The 17,586-nt window shown below is 30.0% G+C and overlaps 1 protein-coding gene across 1 annotated transcript; it reads left to right on the forward strand.

Annotated features, from left to right (window-relative positions):
• Positions 1-4,281: 4,281 nt before the first annotated feature.
• LOC114419327 lies at positions 4,282-17,586 on the forward strand. Its single transcript, XM_028384983.1, has 12 exons — positions 4,282-4,599; positions 4,703-4,971; positions 5,652-5,774; positions 5,876-6,226; positions 6,869-7,201; positions 7,336-7,453; positions 8,122-8,225; positions 14,837-15,095; positions 15,180-15,463; positions 15,990-16,136; positions 16,235-16,585; positions 16,863-17,586. Exons 1-12 carry the CDS (start codon positions 4,425-4,427, stop codon positions 17,145-17,147), a joined length of 2,799 nt encoding a protein of 932 aa, XP_028240784.1. The 5' UTR covers positions 4,282-4,424; the 3' UTR covers positions 17,148-17,586.

Genomic DNA, 17,586 nt, shown 5'->3' on the forward strand with positions numbered 1-17,586 from the left:
TATTACTTATTCCATGACCAAAACTGAATTTATTGGTAATTTTTTCTTTTATCCAAACTTTAGGATAGAAAACAAAAGATCAATTAGTTTTTCTTGTTTCTATTTTCAATTTTCATAAATAGATACAAAAAAATTCATCACGAGTTCAATTTATTCACATAAATAAATATAAAAATAATTTTCAAACCAAAGGAGCTATTTTCTCTTTATTCTAACTTGTCTATTTTTACTTTTAACTTTACCAAGAACGCGGAGTGGCGGACTTTAAGATCCTGCATCAATTTTGATTACTTGGAAATTGTTATGAGTCTACAACCTTGAAAAAATAGCACAAACTTTGTCATCATGTGCTTATCTATTGACTATAAAGTCGGACATGATGAGTTTGTCTTAGATAACAAATCAGCAAAACAAGCATAAAAATTGACTGAACAAGACTAATGAAATTGCAATAATCGATTTCAATCAGATTTTTTATAACAATAATTTATGATAATCATACTTATTATTATTAAACTAATTGTTTATTAACAGATTCAATTAATAAAAAAATAATTGCCGGTAATGACTATGAAATTGCTAAAAATATTTTATACATAATTGTGAATAGACTTAAATGTAATTTTAGTTTCTTTATTTTACTCAATTCGTAATTTTGATCTTTTTATTTTAAAATAAAAATATTTGATTCCTCTATTTTAAAAAAATCCATTATTTTTTTATGATACCTTAAATGAATATGTTAGACTTAAGGTTTAACTGTATCAAAATAAAAGAAATAAAATATAGGCAAATTTGAGAATTTTATTAAAATTGTAAAATTTTTAAAATAAAATAATTAAATGTCTCTATTTTGAAATAAATGACTAAAATTAAATATTTTTTTTTAAATAGAGAAATTAAACATCTCTATTTTAAAATAAAGGAATCATAATTATGGACTGAGCAAAATATAAGGACTAAAATTACATTTAAGCCTATTGAATAAATATCTTTGTCATTTTGAATAATAACTTTTTTTGGTTTCCTCCACTATTTTTTTATTTATGTGTTAGTCTCACACTTATTTGCATACATGATAATTTATGCATAATTATTTGCATACAAAATAATTTTAAGACAATTATGACATTCAAAAATAAAAATTAATCTTTATGTTATTTTCTGATTGAACATAATTTTATAATTACTCTAGGTAATCATCAAAATTATTATAATATAATATTTCTATTTTAATTTCAAACAAAGTTGAAGAATAAAAGACGGACAAGGAAAAAAAAAATGAGAAAATGATGTATTTATGAAGATAATTCAATATGGGATAATTACGCACATCAATAATTAAATAAGTTTATATTTAAATTGAGTAAAAAAATTATATAAATAGAAGAAATTTTAAAATTTAGAAACAAATATAAATATCTTTTATTTTTGTAATAAATTAACAAAAAAATTAATTTTGATTTGATTGATTTATATGCTAAAATACATATTTATATTTTTTTATGTAAAATACTTAATTCTATTAAGTGTGATAAAATAACAGTTTATGTGTTTTTTCTTGAGTGAGGGATCATACCAATATCTCTCACTTTATTGCAATTCACTACTAAACAAAGCATTTTAAATATAAAATAAAAATATTCAACATAAAATACTCAATCATTATTTAAAAATATTTAACTTAATCAATTTAAAATAATTAGAAGTAAATCAGTAATATATGTTTTAATTCAGATTAATCAATAACATTAATATATTTTGATTCAAAATTATAACATATTAAAATTAAGATAAAATAGAAATAATTTATTGAGTGAACATAAAATTTTATTTTTATTTTTATTATTTTTATACTTTTAATATATAATAATTAATTGGATCTTCTGTTGACTATTTATATTACACAATAATAATTAATAACTTATTAAAAGTTGTTATATTTATGATACTGATATCTAGTACAAAAATATTAATTTTTTTAATATTTTTTAGAAATCAATATATAATATACATATTAGTTTAATTTCAAAATTTTACGAATTTACAGAAAATAATGTGTAACATAAAAAAAAATTATCATTTGTCATTATTCTGTGGTGATAGAGACTCATAACAGCTTATTATAATAGCCTTATCATTTCATAGAAAGTGACCCCTGAATGAATTGTGTGAGAAAGAAGATTTTTATTCTTACGCGGTTAGTGCCATGTATTGTTCATTAATGTGTACACTTTATTAAGTATTCAAACATGCCCTCTGGAAAAACATACGGATTCTACCTTGGAAGTATATAGCAAAGCAAAAAGACATCTTTCGTGGCTTGAAAACAAATAGGTCAAAAAGCAAGTCAAGTTTTGGATCCAGGGAGAAAATTAATATTTGTGCAAACAATAACGTAGTTCTGAAATAAGAAATAGAATAGGAATATAAGTAAATTAAAATAGAAATTCTATTCCAATTTCGTTGTCTGGTAAGACTAGGAAGAAAATAGCATGAAAAGTAATTATATAATTACTTTTTATGTGATATATTTTTCTCTTCAATTTAGACATTACGGGTGTCTTTTAATTGACTTGGTCAATGAATAATCATATTTGCATGCGTATGATGGCTGTTAGTTTAAATAAAAAACTTTACACAGAAAAAATTAATATATATGAACAAAAAGAGACTTTATATCATAACGTCAATCAAATTTTATATGAGATATAAAATAACATGAAATATAAATTGTTAATTGGAAAAAAGTAAAAATGGTTTAACCTTTTCTTTTATATGTTTCATGTATATAATACTAATATATTTTAAACCAAAGTTTGCTCTCAATAATATATGATCATTTTTATTTTAATCTTGTTTTTTAATCATTACTCAAAATATTTTATTTTAGTCATTGATGTTAAGATTCACTATTTATGTAATAGAGTGATTAATAGCGACTGAAAAATAAGTTTATTGTTGTCGAAATAACAAGAATTAAAATTTACACTAAAAAACAATAATTAAAAAAATTATCAATAAAAAAGACCTATACAAAAAATTTACAATTTTATAAGAATGAAATAATAACGTAAGAATTATAATAGAATATAAAAGTTAATAAAATTAAAAATAATACATTTAAATCTTAATTGTTAAAAGATAAAACGCTTTTTATTTTATTCTTTTATATGATATATAATTTTTTCACCATTTAGAATTTATCTATATTTTAAATTACTTTTTCCATCTCAACTTAAATTAGTTGTATTTGTTTATTTATTAATTGAATTAATTGTACACATGAGAGTTTTTATGGTACCCTGAAATTTTTTGGGAGTTTTAATGCTGATGGTTTTTTTTAACCAATAAAATAATTATGTCATTTATTTTCTCATTAATTAAAGAAAATTTTGTTTTTTTCAAATTAGTCTTTGATTAATTAAAGTATTGCGTTTTTTTTTAAATTACAACTATCTTAAATAAAAAATCTAATTAAGCATGAATTTAGAAGTTTGATGCTTCACCCAGTAAATCACGCTAATCCTATAGAATGACTATTACGCTCAAGAGAAATTTAATCTTGTGTATACAAAATTAACCTTTACTGGCATTATAAAATTCCTCATATAAAATTGTGATTTCCTTCCAAAAGTATTGTAGAAAGATAGAACTTTTATCTCTTTTAGATGTTCTTGTTACTATTATTATTAGTCACACTTTGACTCCAAATACAACTATCAATTTGTGTCAGCCAGTGTGAGGGGTGAGACTCTCAAATCTCTACTCAAGTTCAAGTTCAGGTCTTTTTCTACCAGCTAAGATTCAAATGGAGACGAGCATGATAATGCCTTTTCATGTTCTTATCATTCTTCTCCTATCAGACCCTTTTATTGTTGTGAATATAAACTTTAAAGAGACAATCACAATTTTACTTCTCATGAACGTAACGATCACTATCTAGAAATCATTAAATCAACTTGGTTTATTGGGTGAAAGAGATTAGGGTTAAGAGTTTTTTTTTTAAAAAAAAATTAATTAATCAAAGACTCATTTTTTGTGGTACTATAGAACCTGCTTTACTCACATTTCTCTTATATTTTCAAATATATTTATTGTATATTTTTAATTTTCACCACATTTTAAAATTTTCAAATATGAAATCTTCCCGTGTTTTTTCATTTTTGTATTTTCCAAGTGTAACTTATGAGCTAAGCCAAAAGGAGAACAAAGTAAGTCAATGCCTTTCAATTACAAATATTGATTGAAGACTGAACCCCCAACAAAACACAACTCAAACTCAAACTTCATTCCTTTCTTTACTCTCTTTAGCTTGGCACCTTCTACTACTCATCTTCCTTTCCCTTTCTTCTCTCTCTCTCTCTCTCTCTCCCTTGCAAACAACAAACACAACAACACAGTTAACTGTTGAACAAGAAACAATGGAGAACAACATAATTTCCATATGTGATCACATGCCTGTAGGATTCAGATTCCGTCCCACAGATGAAGAGCTTGTGAACTATTACCTCAAACACAAGCTTCTGGCCGATGATTTCCCTGTCCACATCATCCCTGAGATCGACCTTTGCAAAGTGGAACCTTGGGATGTACCAGGTAATGCTAACACTAAACATTAAACATTAAACACTAAAAGCATCCCCTTAATCATCAAAACCACTTCACTGTTGTTTTGACTCGTTTCAAATTGTGGTATCAGAAAGATCAGTGATCAAATCCGATGACCCAGAATGGTTTTTCTTCAGTCCTGTGGATTACAAGTACTTGAAGAGTAAAAGGTTTAACAGGACAACCAAGCGTGGCTACTGGAAAACCACTGGGAATGACCGGAACGTTAAGATACCGGGCACCAACAATGTCATTGGGACTAAGAAGACCCTTGTTTTCCACGAAGGCCGTGTTCCCCGTGGTGTCAAGACCAACTGGGTTATTCATGAATACCATGCTGTTACCTCCCATGAAAGCCAGGTTTTTTTTTCTTTTTCAAGAAATTTTAACACTGTTTTGAAATTATGTTTATGAAACTTTGTACCTGAATAACGTTGTGATTTTTTCATGTAGCGGACCTCATCTGGTAGGATAAGAATTTGTTGCTGTTGTTGGAAATTGTCTTTCTAATAGATTTTCTCACTATAGTATGGACTTTTTAGGCTTTGATATTATTTCCTATCCTATTGGTTGTTCTGACATTAGAAGGTTATTGGATCCTTTGTTGTAATTTGAATCCCATGTTTTTTATTTTGTCAATCTTTATTCATGATCCAAATTTGTCAATTTGGCTTTGGTTGATGATGACAAAGGGGGCATTTGGGAGAGTTTATTTCAATAAGCTTCATGTGGAAGCTTATCAAAATATGATCTTTTTATTTCATTCTAATGAGCTCCTAGATAATGCTTATGGGTGAGCTCTCACATGACTTATTGGATGACTGTTTAATTGAATCTTTTATGTAAATGTGGTCAAAATTCATCATCAGTTTTCATCAAAGACTGCCAATTAATTTCTGCTGTATAACTCTTTTGGAGAAAATTAAGGCTGTTTTGCTGCATGCCCTACCAAGTCGTTCATTTTTAGTTTTTGCCGTGAATAGAACTTTTCAGGAAATAAATTTCTGATTTTAAATGCTGATTATCTCCAAGTTTTGCAGAGGGATTTTGTTTTATGCCGCTTGATGAAGAAAGCTGAGAAAAAAAATGAAGGGGGAATTGAGGCACCAACCTTTGATGAAGGGGAGCCCAGTGTACACTTGTTTTCTGACTATGGAAATCAGGCAAGAGCAGAAGGGATTGCATCCTTCATGGACATATTTACACTCTGCCATGTGAAAACATGCCGAAACTGATATATGTTTTGTAAATATTTTTTTTTCAGGTAGATATTATTCCCGGAGTAGATATGGAAGAAATCTTTCAGGCAGTGGATCGGGCCGAGAAATTCTCCCCCCCAGTACAACGGTCTCAAACTGGCATTGGGCTGGAAGATTTTTTCGCAAACTCTCCATTGTTTGATGCCCACTTTGGAAGCGAAAACATCAATATGCAAACTTCACTTGAAGTTACCGACGATGAAGAGTTGGTAAATTCATTTTGGGTTGATGATGAAGAATTTGTTATCAATGAAGAAAGAAGACACTGTTTTGTCAATAGTTCCACCCAACCAAAGTCATTTAGAAGGGTATACAATGAAAGCAGTGAAATAGATGCTGAAGTTGTCTCTAATCTGGTAAAGATATATTGTCCAAAATCTGAATGATATTGAGGAGTGTATCTCTATTTGTTTATGAACTATTAGTTGGTTCTATAGGTTAACATCGTGTGCATTATGGTGATGTGAGTTTTCCCACATTTAAACAATGTTTAGACCTGTTTACTTTAGTTTTATTTTTAGTTTTTAATTTTTTAATTGCAAAATTGTCATCTTGTTTTCAATCTGTTTCCTATTTTCAAAGGTTTGTACATGAAATAGAGAAAACAATAAAAAAAAGTTGTTTTCAGTGTTTCCTGTACAAATATTTTAAAAGTGAAAAAAGAAATGAAAATAGAAGTAAACAGGTCCTTGGTGTTTTTCTCCTATAGATTCTGAAAAGAATTAAATGTTTGGTTTGAGTTGGTTCTGAAGTTATGTCGTGAGTCATGATGACCAATGCTTGGCACATTATTGAGACCTTAGTGCATGCTTGGGTGAGGGGAATAGTTTGGAAAGGGAACAAGGAAATGGAGATAAAGCAATCTATTTTTGTTCTCCATTTTTAGCTTTCCTTTCATCTCTTCCCCAACATATACCTTAAGACACCAGAAGTACTCTTCTCTTGGGTTTGTGACTTTTTTTTTTAAATATTGGATATCTTTTCTGACATTACTACAGAATGAACACATTAGTGCTGATGAATACCCTGCACTGAAAATGTTTCAATCATCATATGATGTCCGTGGTGGCACAAGTCGTCTAGCTTCTAACCATAAAGCAAACAAAGAGAAAAAGGAGAGTATCATTCCAGATGATTTTTGGGCTGTGGAGACATCCTCTTGTGACTCAACTGCAGATGAACCAATTGAAATTTCTAGTTCTCCTTCCACTCCAACAAGAATGAAAAATCAGTGTCATCTAAGACCTGACAAGTTCATATTACAAAGAACTGTTGCAGGAAGACCTCAAATACAAAAGCAAGTTTCAAACAATGCAGTCTCCCATGTAGAGGTGAGAAAACAAGCAGCTGTGTTAGGAAAATTAAAATTTGTTTCTTAACCAAGTAGGCAGATGGTTCATTTGAAGTGATTTTCATTTTAACATACTATTGATAATACTGTGCTGCATGTGACGTATTTCTGCAGGTTCGGAAGGAATTGCTCACTGTGAAATCAGAAAAAGATCAGAAAAATGCTCAAAACGCTAGTTTAAGAGGGAACTTCAAAAACAAAAGCCAACAATCCTCTGATGTCAACAACAATGGTTCTTTCTTTTACATGGAGACGGCTTCAAACCGAAGCCTATTTCCACGTTCGGTGTATCTTGTTAATGTTGTCATAGGGATTTTGTTGTTAATAGTTATTAGTTGGGATGTATTATCATGTTAGAACTTAGAAGCGAGGTAGTGTGTACGAAAGGCTGGTGAGGGTTACCATGGTTCCTTTGATGTAGTTCAGCTTCTGCTTCATGGCAAGCTTATTATTATAAGATAGGTAAGTTGTATAGTTCACATGTATATTACACTGATGCATGTTCATTGCATCTTTCTTAATGAAATATCTCTGCTTACTATTTGTTGCCTTTTCTATTATCATTAAGTTTTCTATTGCAATCTTGATACCGGTATAATTAAAATATTGAGTATACCCTAAAGTGTTTGTCTGAAGATTGGCACTATAGTTGTCCTTCAAAGATTGTTTTGTCACCAAATTAGTCTTTGAAGGATACAAATAGTTACCAAATTTGTGTTTTTGTGTCTCCACTGGTGACACTATAATATTTGGAAGACCAATTTGAGGGTTTACTCCTTAAATTTGTGATAACATAAACCTTAAGGATAAACAAATTTCTTCTAAAAAAAAGGCTAAACAAATTTATTTTGTTTCATGAATTCTGAACATCTCTATCGAAATGAACTACCTTATTTATAGCTAATCTGTTTGGTGGTTCTTCAAAGCAGTATCTTAATATGCCTATGATGGCCTCCACTGAAAATGTTTTGATGCTGTTAAAAACATGCTGGTATGCGTGTCAGGTCAGTTGTTCGATATGTAGTCAGCATCAGGACTCATTTTCTTATCCAATAAGGACCTGTAAGCAAATCTTCAGAAAAAAATGATTAAGAATGAACATTAGCTGAATTCTAGTAAAGTGATAATCTTTTGTCCGTTCAAAATATGCAGGGCCAATTTCTTAATATGCCTAATTAAAAATATCACTTGCTAGAACCTAAAAGAAGGAAATGCCAAGTAGATGTGGAAATATAAGCCATCCAAAGCTTCATTCATTTATTCAGCATTTTAGGATACAAAAGGCTGATACAATCTGTCAAACAAGTTGATGTAGGCAGTCAGCCTGTCACACCATGCAACAGAAACAGTGTCTGACAAGGGTAAAAGGCTTCAAATTTAACCATATAGTCTATAATAAGTTCAGATACTCAAATCATTTTTATTTTAAATATTTCATTAATCCTTCTTTTTTTTTTCTTTTTATCATATCATAAGTTTTATCATACTTATATTTTTTTTCCTCTTTTTAGGTGTTGGATAATACAATAGGTGTCTATCAAACATTTTCCATAGAATAATAATACAAACCAACATATATTTTAAACATTCCACAATGCATTTCATTTTCTCCATTTCTCTCTTCCTATCACATTATAAAGTCTATCATATCTACATTTTTATTTTATTTTATTTCCAGATGTTGTCTATAATACATTAATGACTGAAAAAGCTAACACTTGCTCCTTTAGATATTTCATTATGATAAGATACATTGAAAAAGTTAAATCATTGTAAGACCATGTGAGTTTTGTCTTTTGTATCTCATCATTACAAAATTTTGGAAGCAGATTCTCCAACAACATTACAATATCTAGATTCTTATATAGGACTCTAGTCAGTAACTTTTTATGTTTAATTAAGTTTTTCATAACTTAAAAATATGTCGTTGTTAACCGTTTGACAAGTGTACTAAATGTTCAAGTAGTAAAGACTTGGAAGTCCGAGTGTCAATTTTCACATGAACTTTATTTTGTACTTATATTGGATAATTTTCAATTTAAAAAGAAAAGATTAGATGAGATAAAAGATGGACAAAAAGAACAGGATAAAATAATAGATATCAATATAAGACAAAAGAAATAGTAGGAAATTTAATGAGATGAGAATGTTAGGACCTAATATGTCTTATTTGTCTAAGATGCATTATTTCAAATTTTTCTCTATCAATTACGTGAATTTTTCCTATTCACATCTATTAGAATACTTGCTTCCGATGTATCACGATGATAAACTTATCTTACCTATCTATCTCCCAAATGTCTTTGCAAAGATCCAATAGATAAAATGCATGAAGTTCTAATTTTAGATGTTTGCTTTGATGCATAGGCATAATGCAATCACTCTATGCCTATCAATTATTTCATTAAAATATCCTTTCCTTTTAGTTCTATTAGAAATTACTATTTGTCGAACAATTAAGTCCTAAAATTGATGTATGTAAAACCTTCCTTGTATTTCTATTAAAGATTATCCTCTATCGAGCACCTAACCCCTAAAGATGATGCAATGATGAATGATACATGAAATAAAAAATAAGAAAGGATAATAGGAAAGAAAACACCTGTTTACATTCATAGATATAAAGTATACAATATATTTTTTGACTTTTTAAATTTGTCAGACCCTAACTAAGGGTTTAGCCTCTTATAGACATAAGGGGCCTTACACTTGGAAAGGGGTATAGAAACTGATGGAGGAGAAGGAATGAAAAAAAGGGAATAGAAAATGATGGAAAAGAAGAAAGAATTTTCTAAGGGAGAGTTTTCAGGCTTTGGGTGTGTATTAGAATGTTTTTGAGACTCGGTGTGTCTTTTTTCCTTAACTTGACCCTCTTTTTTATAGTAGCTGGAGTGGACTTAGGCCTGTGTACTCGTGCTTAGCGCCCACTGCTTGCTTAAGCGGGTGTTTGTATACGCATTTAGCACGCCTCTTCCTCGCTTAGCGTCAGTGCTTGTTTTCGCGCTAAGCGCGTCTTGGGTTGGGCCCGATGCCAAAATCTTCTCTTTTTTTCTTCATATTTTTGCTATTTCTGCATCTTTTTTACTTTTAATCTCTCATTTTCATATTTGCAAGCCATGAATAAGAAAGTCATCAATTCTTACAAATTAAGTATAAATAACTGCTAAATAAATATTTTTTAGGTTATTTTCATTATAAAAAACAACTCATATTTGAAATTTATCAGTCGTTTTCAAATTACTACCTAATATTCATTTTTTTCATTCAAATACCTAAAAAAAATTTATATTTCATTTATTACTAATAGTTAGTCCTTTTTCGTTAAGTGATGATGTGACAGATGAAATGCCACATCATCACGCCTTATCACTGACACCTTAGGACCACATTATCATCTTCTTCCATTTCTCCCCTTCTTCCTCTTCTCCAATGGAAATCATCACCATTGCACCACCACTGCTGATCACACCGCACCACTAACGCGCCGTCCAGCCCCTTCTCCCCTTAGGGTAGGTACCTTTTGATATTTTTTCTACCCAAAATGTCATCACCCCCTTCTCTCCAGCTCAATCACCCCAACAATGCAAGAACCAATATCTTCCACAACTTCAAGCGGGACCAAGAGCAACACCAAAAAAATAAAATGAAACATTGTTGTTTACTTAAGTTGGATCCAATTTGAAAAGAAGTTGATAGGAAATTAGAGCAATTGGGGTGAGATGATGAGGGTGGGGAACTGGATTTGCTTACGACTTCTACTCTTTATTCATCACATTGCTGCAACAACACTACGCATGTGTTAATTGTTCCCGTGAAAATAAAGCATGGTGCAGGTGGTGAGGCGCAGCAACATGGAAGATTTTGAACCACCCTCGGTAGCGGCAACCACTGTGTGAGATGACAGATGCGACTATAGCGTGCCTTCCCTACTTCGACTCCCTCGCCCCTCCACTGCCGCACAAACAACCCTTGCCGCCACCTCCCTTCCAACACCACCACTGTCCAGATCTGGTGTTGCCTTCATTTTTTGATTTTGCAAATCCTTTTTTTTCTTTTCAAAAGTTTTTTCTAATGGCAGATCTGGTCTCAGAATCTTATTTGTAATTTTTTTATTTTCGTTTAACTTTTTGTTGCTTGCTTCCTTACTCTATACTCAAATTCGGCACTGTTATTTTTTTGGTTTCCTTACTCGGTTGGACGACATGGTGGTGGTGGCGTGGCGTGGTTGGTGGCGGCGGCGGCGGTTTCCGTTGGAATAAGAGAAGGAGGGAAGAAAGAGAAGAAGGAGATGAAATGATACTAAAGTGTTAATGACAAGATGTGACATTTTGTTTATCATATCTTCGAAAGAAAATTAATGACAGATAATAAAATAAAATCTAAAAATTTTTCAGTTAGTTGATTAAAAAAAATAAATATTAGATAATAATTTTAAAATGATTTATTTTTTAGGTATGAAAAAGTTAATTAAGTTTTTTTTTTTAAATCTTACACTTTGCATTGCATTCTTAGATAAAGAGAAACATTCCAATATGCCTTCTGTACTGATTACTGAATAGAGTGCAGAGCCTAAACTGAAAAACTCATATTTGTACGGAAGACACTAGTTTGGAGTCTGGGCAGGAAGCATCCGTTTTTAAGGATCCCATTTTTGTATTTTACCTATTTGTTTTTTGATTTTGGTAGAATTGGTTTTGAATTATTGAACGTGATTCACGTAGATCTCCAAATTAACTTCAATCACAAATTTTATATTAGATCATGTGCATGAACTGCGAAATTGATTCTCAATGTAAACCAAGGAGAGCCAATGTTAGTATATGGAATCAACCTTGAGCAGATTTTCTGTGACCAAAATTCAGGTTAATATTTCCTTTCATCATGGCATCACACAACTTTAGTAGCATGCAAACACATACAAGTTATTATATACTGATTTTTTTTTTATAAAAAATTTATCAATGTGAAAGTTACAAAAAAACATTTTTCTTTTACTTTATAAATGAAATAAAAATAAAAATATTTCTCAGATTAAATTGACTCTTCTTCTCTCTTTATTATAACGTCTCTATTATTTTCCTGATCATTTCGCTATTTTTTTTAAGAGTAAAGGTCCAAATTGGTATTTAGAGATAAAAAAATAAAATTAATTATTTAGATTTTCTAGATTATAAATATGAAATTCCATAATTTTTAGGTATTTTCATTTAATTTTTAATACATAATTAGTCCCCGAAAAAGTGAATCATATATCAATTTAATTCTTCAAAAGATTATCAGTAATTTATAAGGGTGTAAGTGACCTAGATTGAATTGAGTTTTGTCAATTTTTCAATTCAATCTAATTAAACTTAATTAGGTTGAATTGAATTGAGTTTACTTTTTTTATTTTGTCAACCCAATCTAATTATCCAATCCAACTTTAGTTGGATTGTATTAGGTTGGTTATTGGATTGGATTATAAAAAAATTATCACCTTTTTAAGTCTTGAAAAAAAATTAAAAAAATTTCTCAAACTCAAAAATAGTAAGGATGTTTTTTTAAATAAAATAGTAAGGATATTTACAAAAATCAATATTCATAAAATATTATACTATTCATACGATAAACATAAAAAATAAATCATAAATATATACTCATGGTATTATTCATAAAATAATGTTTTACCTTAAAATAAACATATAAAGATAAACTCCAAAATAATATATTATCTCAAGATAAATAATGTGTTACTTTAAAAATGAGATATGTTTAGTTTATGATTTCTATATTAGTGATTTAATTGTGTACATGTTAAATTGAGTTTTGGTTGAGTCTAAAACTTGAAACCTATTGTGACATTCACTAACCCAACATGCACATAAATAAATAAAAATACATAAAATGTGGAATCTAATTAAAATAATTTTATTCAATAAAATTATAAGTAAATTTATGTGGGTAAAATGTTCACATTCATATTAATTACAAAATTAAAAATTTATGAATTAAGGATATGAAAACATCTCTAGCTTAAAACAAGGCCGTGCAAACCTTTAAAGAATGAACTAAATACTTAACATGTGAAACAAAATGATAAAAATTACACATTCAAAATTTTATGTAATTAATACAGAAAATCCATGCTCCAATATCACATCCATATATAATGAGAAAAAATGTTAAATATATTCTTGCCCATTTCATAGGTGACTTGTGGGTTGTATGGAAGAAGATTCTTATTCTTACGCGGTATAAGTACAAACACTTCATTATTTACTATATCTGAAAACATGCCTACTGCTAAAAGCATTCCCTACTCTAGAAAGGTTTGCAATGCAAAGTGTTTCCTGTGCATTTTACTTATATCTAAATAATTCAATTCTTACTGATATATCTGAAAACAAGTCAAGTATTGCACTCTGGTAAAAATAAAATGCTAACATCAGTAAGAGTTGAATTATTTACATAGTAATTTATACAATAATATATATATATTAATTTCTTTTCATTATATCACTCATCCCGTTCCATACTTTTCTCTTTTCTCATTATCATAAAAGTTAATTATTGTGCAATTTGTTATATGAACAGCAGTATTCTTAATTCAGTAAAAAAAAATATTCTTAATACAAATAATGTAATTATGAGATAAGTACAGCAATAAGTACATTAAAATGGAAATTCTATTCCAATTTCGTCATAGTTTGACATATATATTTACAAATATCTTTAATGAAAAAACTAAAAATGCTTAACAACTATATTTATCAATCGGCTCGAACACGACAGTGATCACGATATTGGAGTAATATTAAACATGCACAGGAAATAATAATTATACAATTTTGTTATACTTAATTATTAGTCATACATGAAAGGACACATTTAAAGACTAACTTTTATAATTTCATACTTTTTTGCGAGTAAAATTTATACTGAGTGTCAATTTGAGGAGAAATTAATACTAGTAGGTAGTACATGATTATTACTATCCCTAGCAATGAAATGTTACTAATTTAATTTTTTAAATTGAAAAATATAAATGCATGTCATCTTAGTTGAAATTATGGATAGTTGACCGTCTTGAACTAGTAACCAATAATATTGTAAGCAGATATTAGGATTATATTCAAATTTAAATTTGAGTGTACAATATATATATATATATATATATATATATATATATATATATTAATTAAGTGAATAAAAAATTTAAATTATCAACTAATTTATTTATAACTAAAATTTAAATTATAATAACTTATAACCAATTATTTTATGGTATCAATAGTCTCATCGTAGAATGTGTATTCAGTTTTTTTTAATATCTTTTAATTTTTACAATTTAATTTTTTTACATTTTATCTTTGTAAATTTTTTTCAATCATTACAAACTATGTTTATTTTACTTTTTTATATATTTTAAATAATATCTTTTTTCATTATTTGAACACTAAAAATATATTTAATGTGTGTTTTATAAAAACAAAACACGCACGGTTATGCAGAACAGAACAGGAAGAATTCCTATATATTTTATTTTTCCAACGATACCTTGTTTGCTAAGGAGTCAATGTCTTTGGCAATATAAATAAGAAGAGCGAATCCACAAGACGAACACAAACACTGAAAACACGCACTTTCTCCTTTCTTAGTTGCTACTTCTGCATCTCCCCTTCCCTTCTTTCATTCTTTGTCACAAAACTACAAAGTCACTGAGTTTAGTGCTTCGGCAAAACCAATGGATGATGATATTGTAGGACTCGGTTTTCGTCCAACAGAAGAAGAACTTGTGGACTTTTACCTCAAACACATGTTGCTCGGCAATGATCCCCGTGCCCACGTCATCCCTGTCATTGATCTTTGCGATGTGGAACCTTGGGATGTACCAGGTAATCTAAACACCCCTTTGTCCTTTTTCTTTCTCTTATCTTTACTTCCACTGATGTTTGATTCTTTCCTTGGGTTCAAAATAGTGATGTTAGCAAAATCATCATCAACTATACGATTTGGTGACCCAGATTGGTTTTTCTTCAGCCCTGTTGATTTCAAGTATTCAAGAAGTAAAAGGTTTAACAGGACAACCAAGTGTGGCTTCTGGAAACCCACTGGAGTAGACCGTGAAGTTAGGACCTTTGAGACCAACACTCTAATTGGGACTAAGAAAACTCTTGTTTTCTATAAAGGCCGTGTTTCCCGCGGTGTCAAGTCCATCTGGGTTATTCACGAATATCACGCTGTTACCTTTCATGAGAGCCAGGTTGGTTTGTTTTGTTCAAGAAACTTTAACACTCTTTGGAAATTATCTTTGTACTAGATTTTTATTTTGTCACTGTAGTATGTACTTTTTAGTTTTTAGGCTTTGGTGTTGTTTCCTATCCTGTTGGTTGTTCTTCTGACTTGAGAAGGTTGTTATTATTGAATCCTTCGTTTCAATCCCATGTTGGTCTTGCTTGATGACAAATGGACCATGGATATTTGGGCTTATAAAACTGACTTATGACCTTTTCTATACCGCTTTTTTGCTTATTTCAGTTTAGTAAGTTTTACTTGGAATTGGAACCTTATCAAAGCAAGATCTTTTCAGTTTATTCCAACGAGGTCATGGATAAAACTCTCATATGACTTATTTGATAAGTGATTAATTAAATCTTTTGTCTTGGTGGGCTCATCAGTTTTCATCAAAGGCTGTCAATTTCTTCTGTATACATTAACCTGATTTGTCTTGGCTTTTTATCTGAGTAAGCTGTATCAAATAAATGCCGATTATCTTCCAAATTTTGCAGAGGACTTTTGTTTTATGTCGCTTGATGAAGAAACCTGGGAAAACAACTGAAGGCGGAACTGATGCACTCATCTGTGATGAAGGGGAGCCCAGTAGACACATGATTTCTGTCTATGGAAATCAGGAAAAAGCAGAAGGAATTCCATCTGTAAGCTGAAGCATCCTTCATGGACATATTTTACACTCTGCCATGTGAAACATGCTGATAACTGATTCTTGTTTCATATTTTTTTTCTTTCTTTCCAGGGAAGTACTTGTATTGGAATGGAAACAATCCTTCAGGCAACCCCTCAGGCAGAGAAATACTTCTCTCCAATACACCAGAGTCAAACTGGTATTGAGGAAGAAGCATCTTTTTCAAGCTATCCATTTAACAATGCCTATTTTAGAAATGAAAACAACCCTATGCAGACTTCATTTGAAACTACAGAGGAAATGCAGACTTCATTTGAAATTACTGAGGAAGTTGAATTCCTAAACTCAATTTTAGTTGATGAGAGTTTTGTTATCGATAAAGAAAGTATGCATGTTTTTGTTAATAGCTCCACCCAATCAGAGTCATTGAGTGATACAGATGCAGAAGTTGTCTCTAAACTGGTAAAGATACGTTATCCAAAGTCCAAATAATATAGGGGAGTGTATCTCCATATGTTTCTGAACTGGCATTGGTTTTAAAGGTTAAAATTGCAGTGTGCATTGATGTGATGTGAATTTTGCCACATTTTTTGGCAATATTTAGTGATTTTCTCGTATAGATTCTAAACAGACACTGAAGTGAAATGTCTGGTTTGAGTTGAGTTTGATTTTTTGTTGTGATTCATGATCATGGTTTGAGTTGAATTCATTTGTTTATTTTCTTTTGAAATCATTACAGGATGGCAATACTGTGGATATTTCAACAGTGTGCCATGAATATCCTAATTCAGATGAATACCATTCATCAAAAAGGTTTAAATCATCACATGATGTTGTCCATGGTGGCATATGTTTTCCATCTTCTAATCCTGAAGCAAAACAAGAAACAAAGGAAAGCATGTTTCAAGATGACTTGTGGGGATTGGAAACATCCTCTTGTGAGTCAACTGCAGACAAACCTTTGAAGATTAGTTGCATTGAAATTTCTAGTTCTCCTTCCACTTCATGGAGATGGGAAAATTAATATCAACAGACTGGACAACTTCATATGATGGGAACTAAGATCCTAGTTAGCTCCATTAATGGATCGGTGGTAGTTAATTATTATAAGTAAATGTTATAAAAAATGACTGATCTCTAATAGCAAGTCTATTAGAAAACTGTTCTATGCTAGAAACTGCATGATGACAATTATGCATAGAAAATACTACATTTATTAGCAGTTATGTATTACGATTTAGGAGTACATGTGATAGGAGGCTGGCCCAAGCATACCACTCACATGCCTCTTAGGTTTAAAAACTATATTTAATTTGGACTTAAGTTGTTATTTCCCTAAAATGGCCCAGCTATATCGGACATTTCTTTGTAGTCCACTTTATGCTAGGTCTTAGTTTGTATTTAAAAGGGTACTGTTGCTTTGAATCATTATGAATGGAAAATATGATGTTCAATTTATCTTC

This window comes from Glycine soja, chromosome 7 (genome assembly GCF_004193775.1).
Source record: "Glycine soja cultivar W05 chromosome 7, ASM419377v2, whole genome shotgun sequence".
NCBI classification, from domain to species: Eukaryota; Viridiplantae; Streptophyta; class Magnoliopsida; order Fabales; family Fabaceae; genus Glycine; species Glycine soja.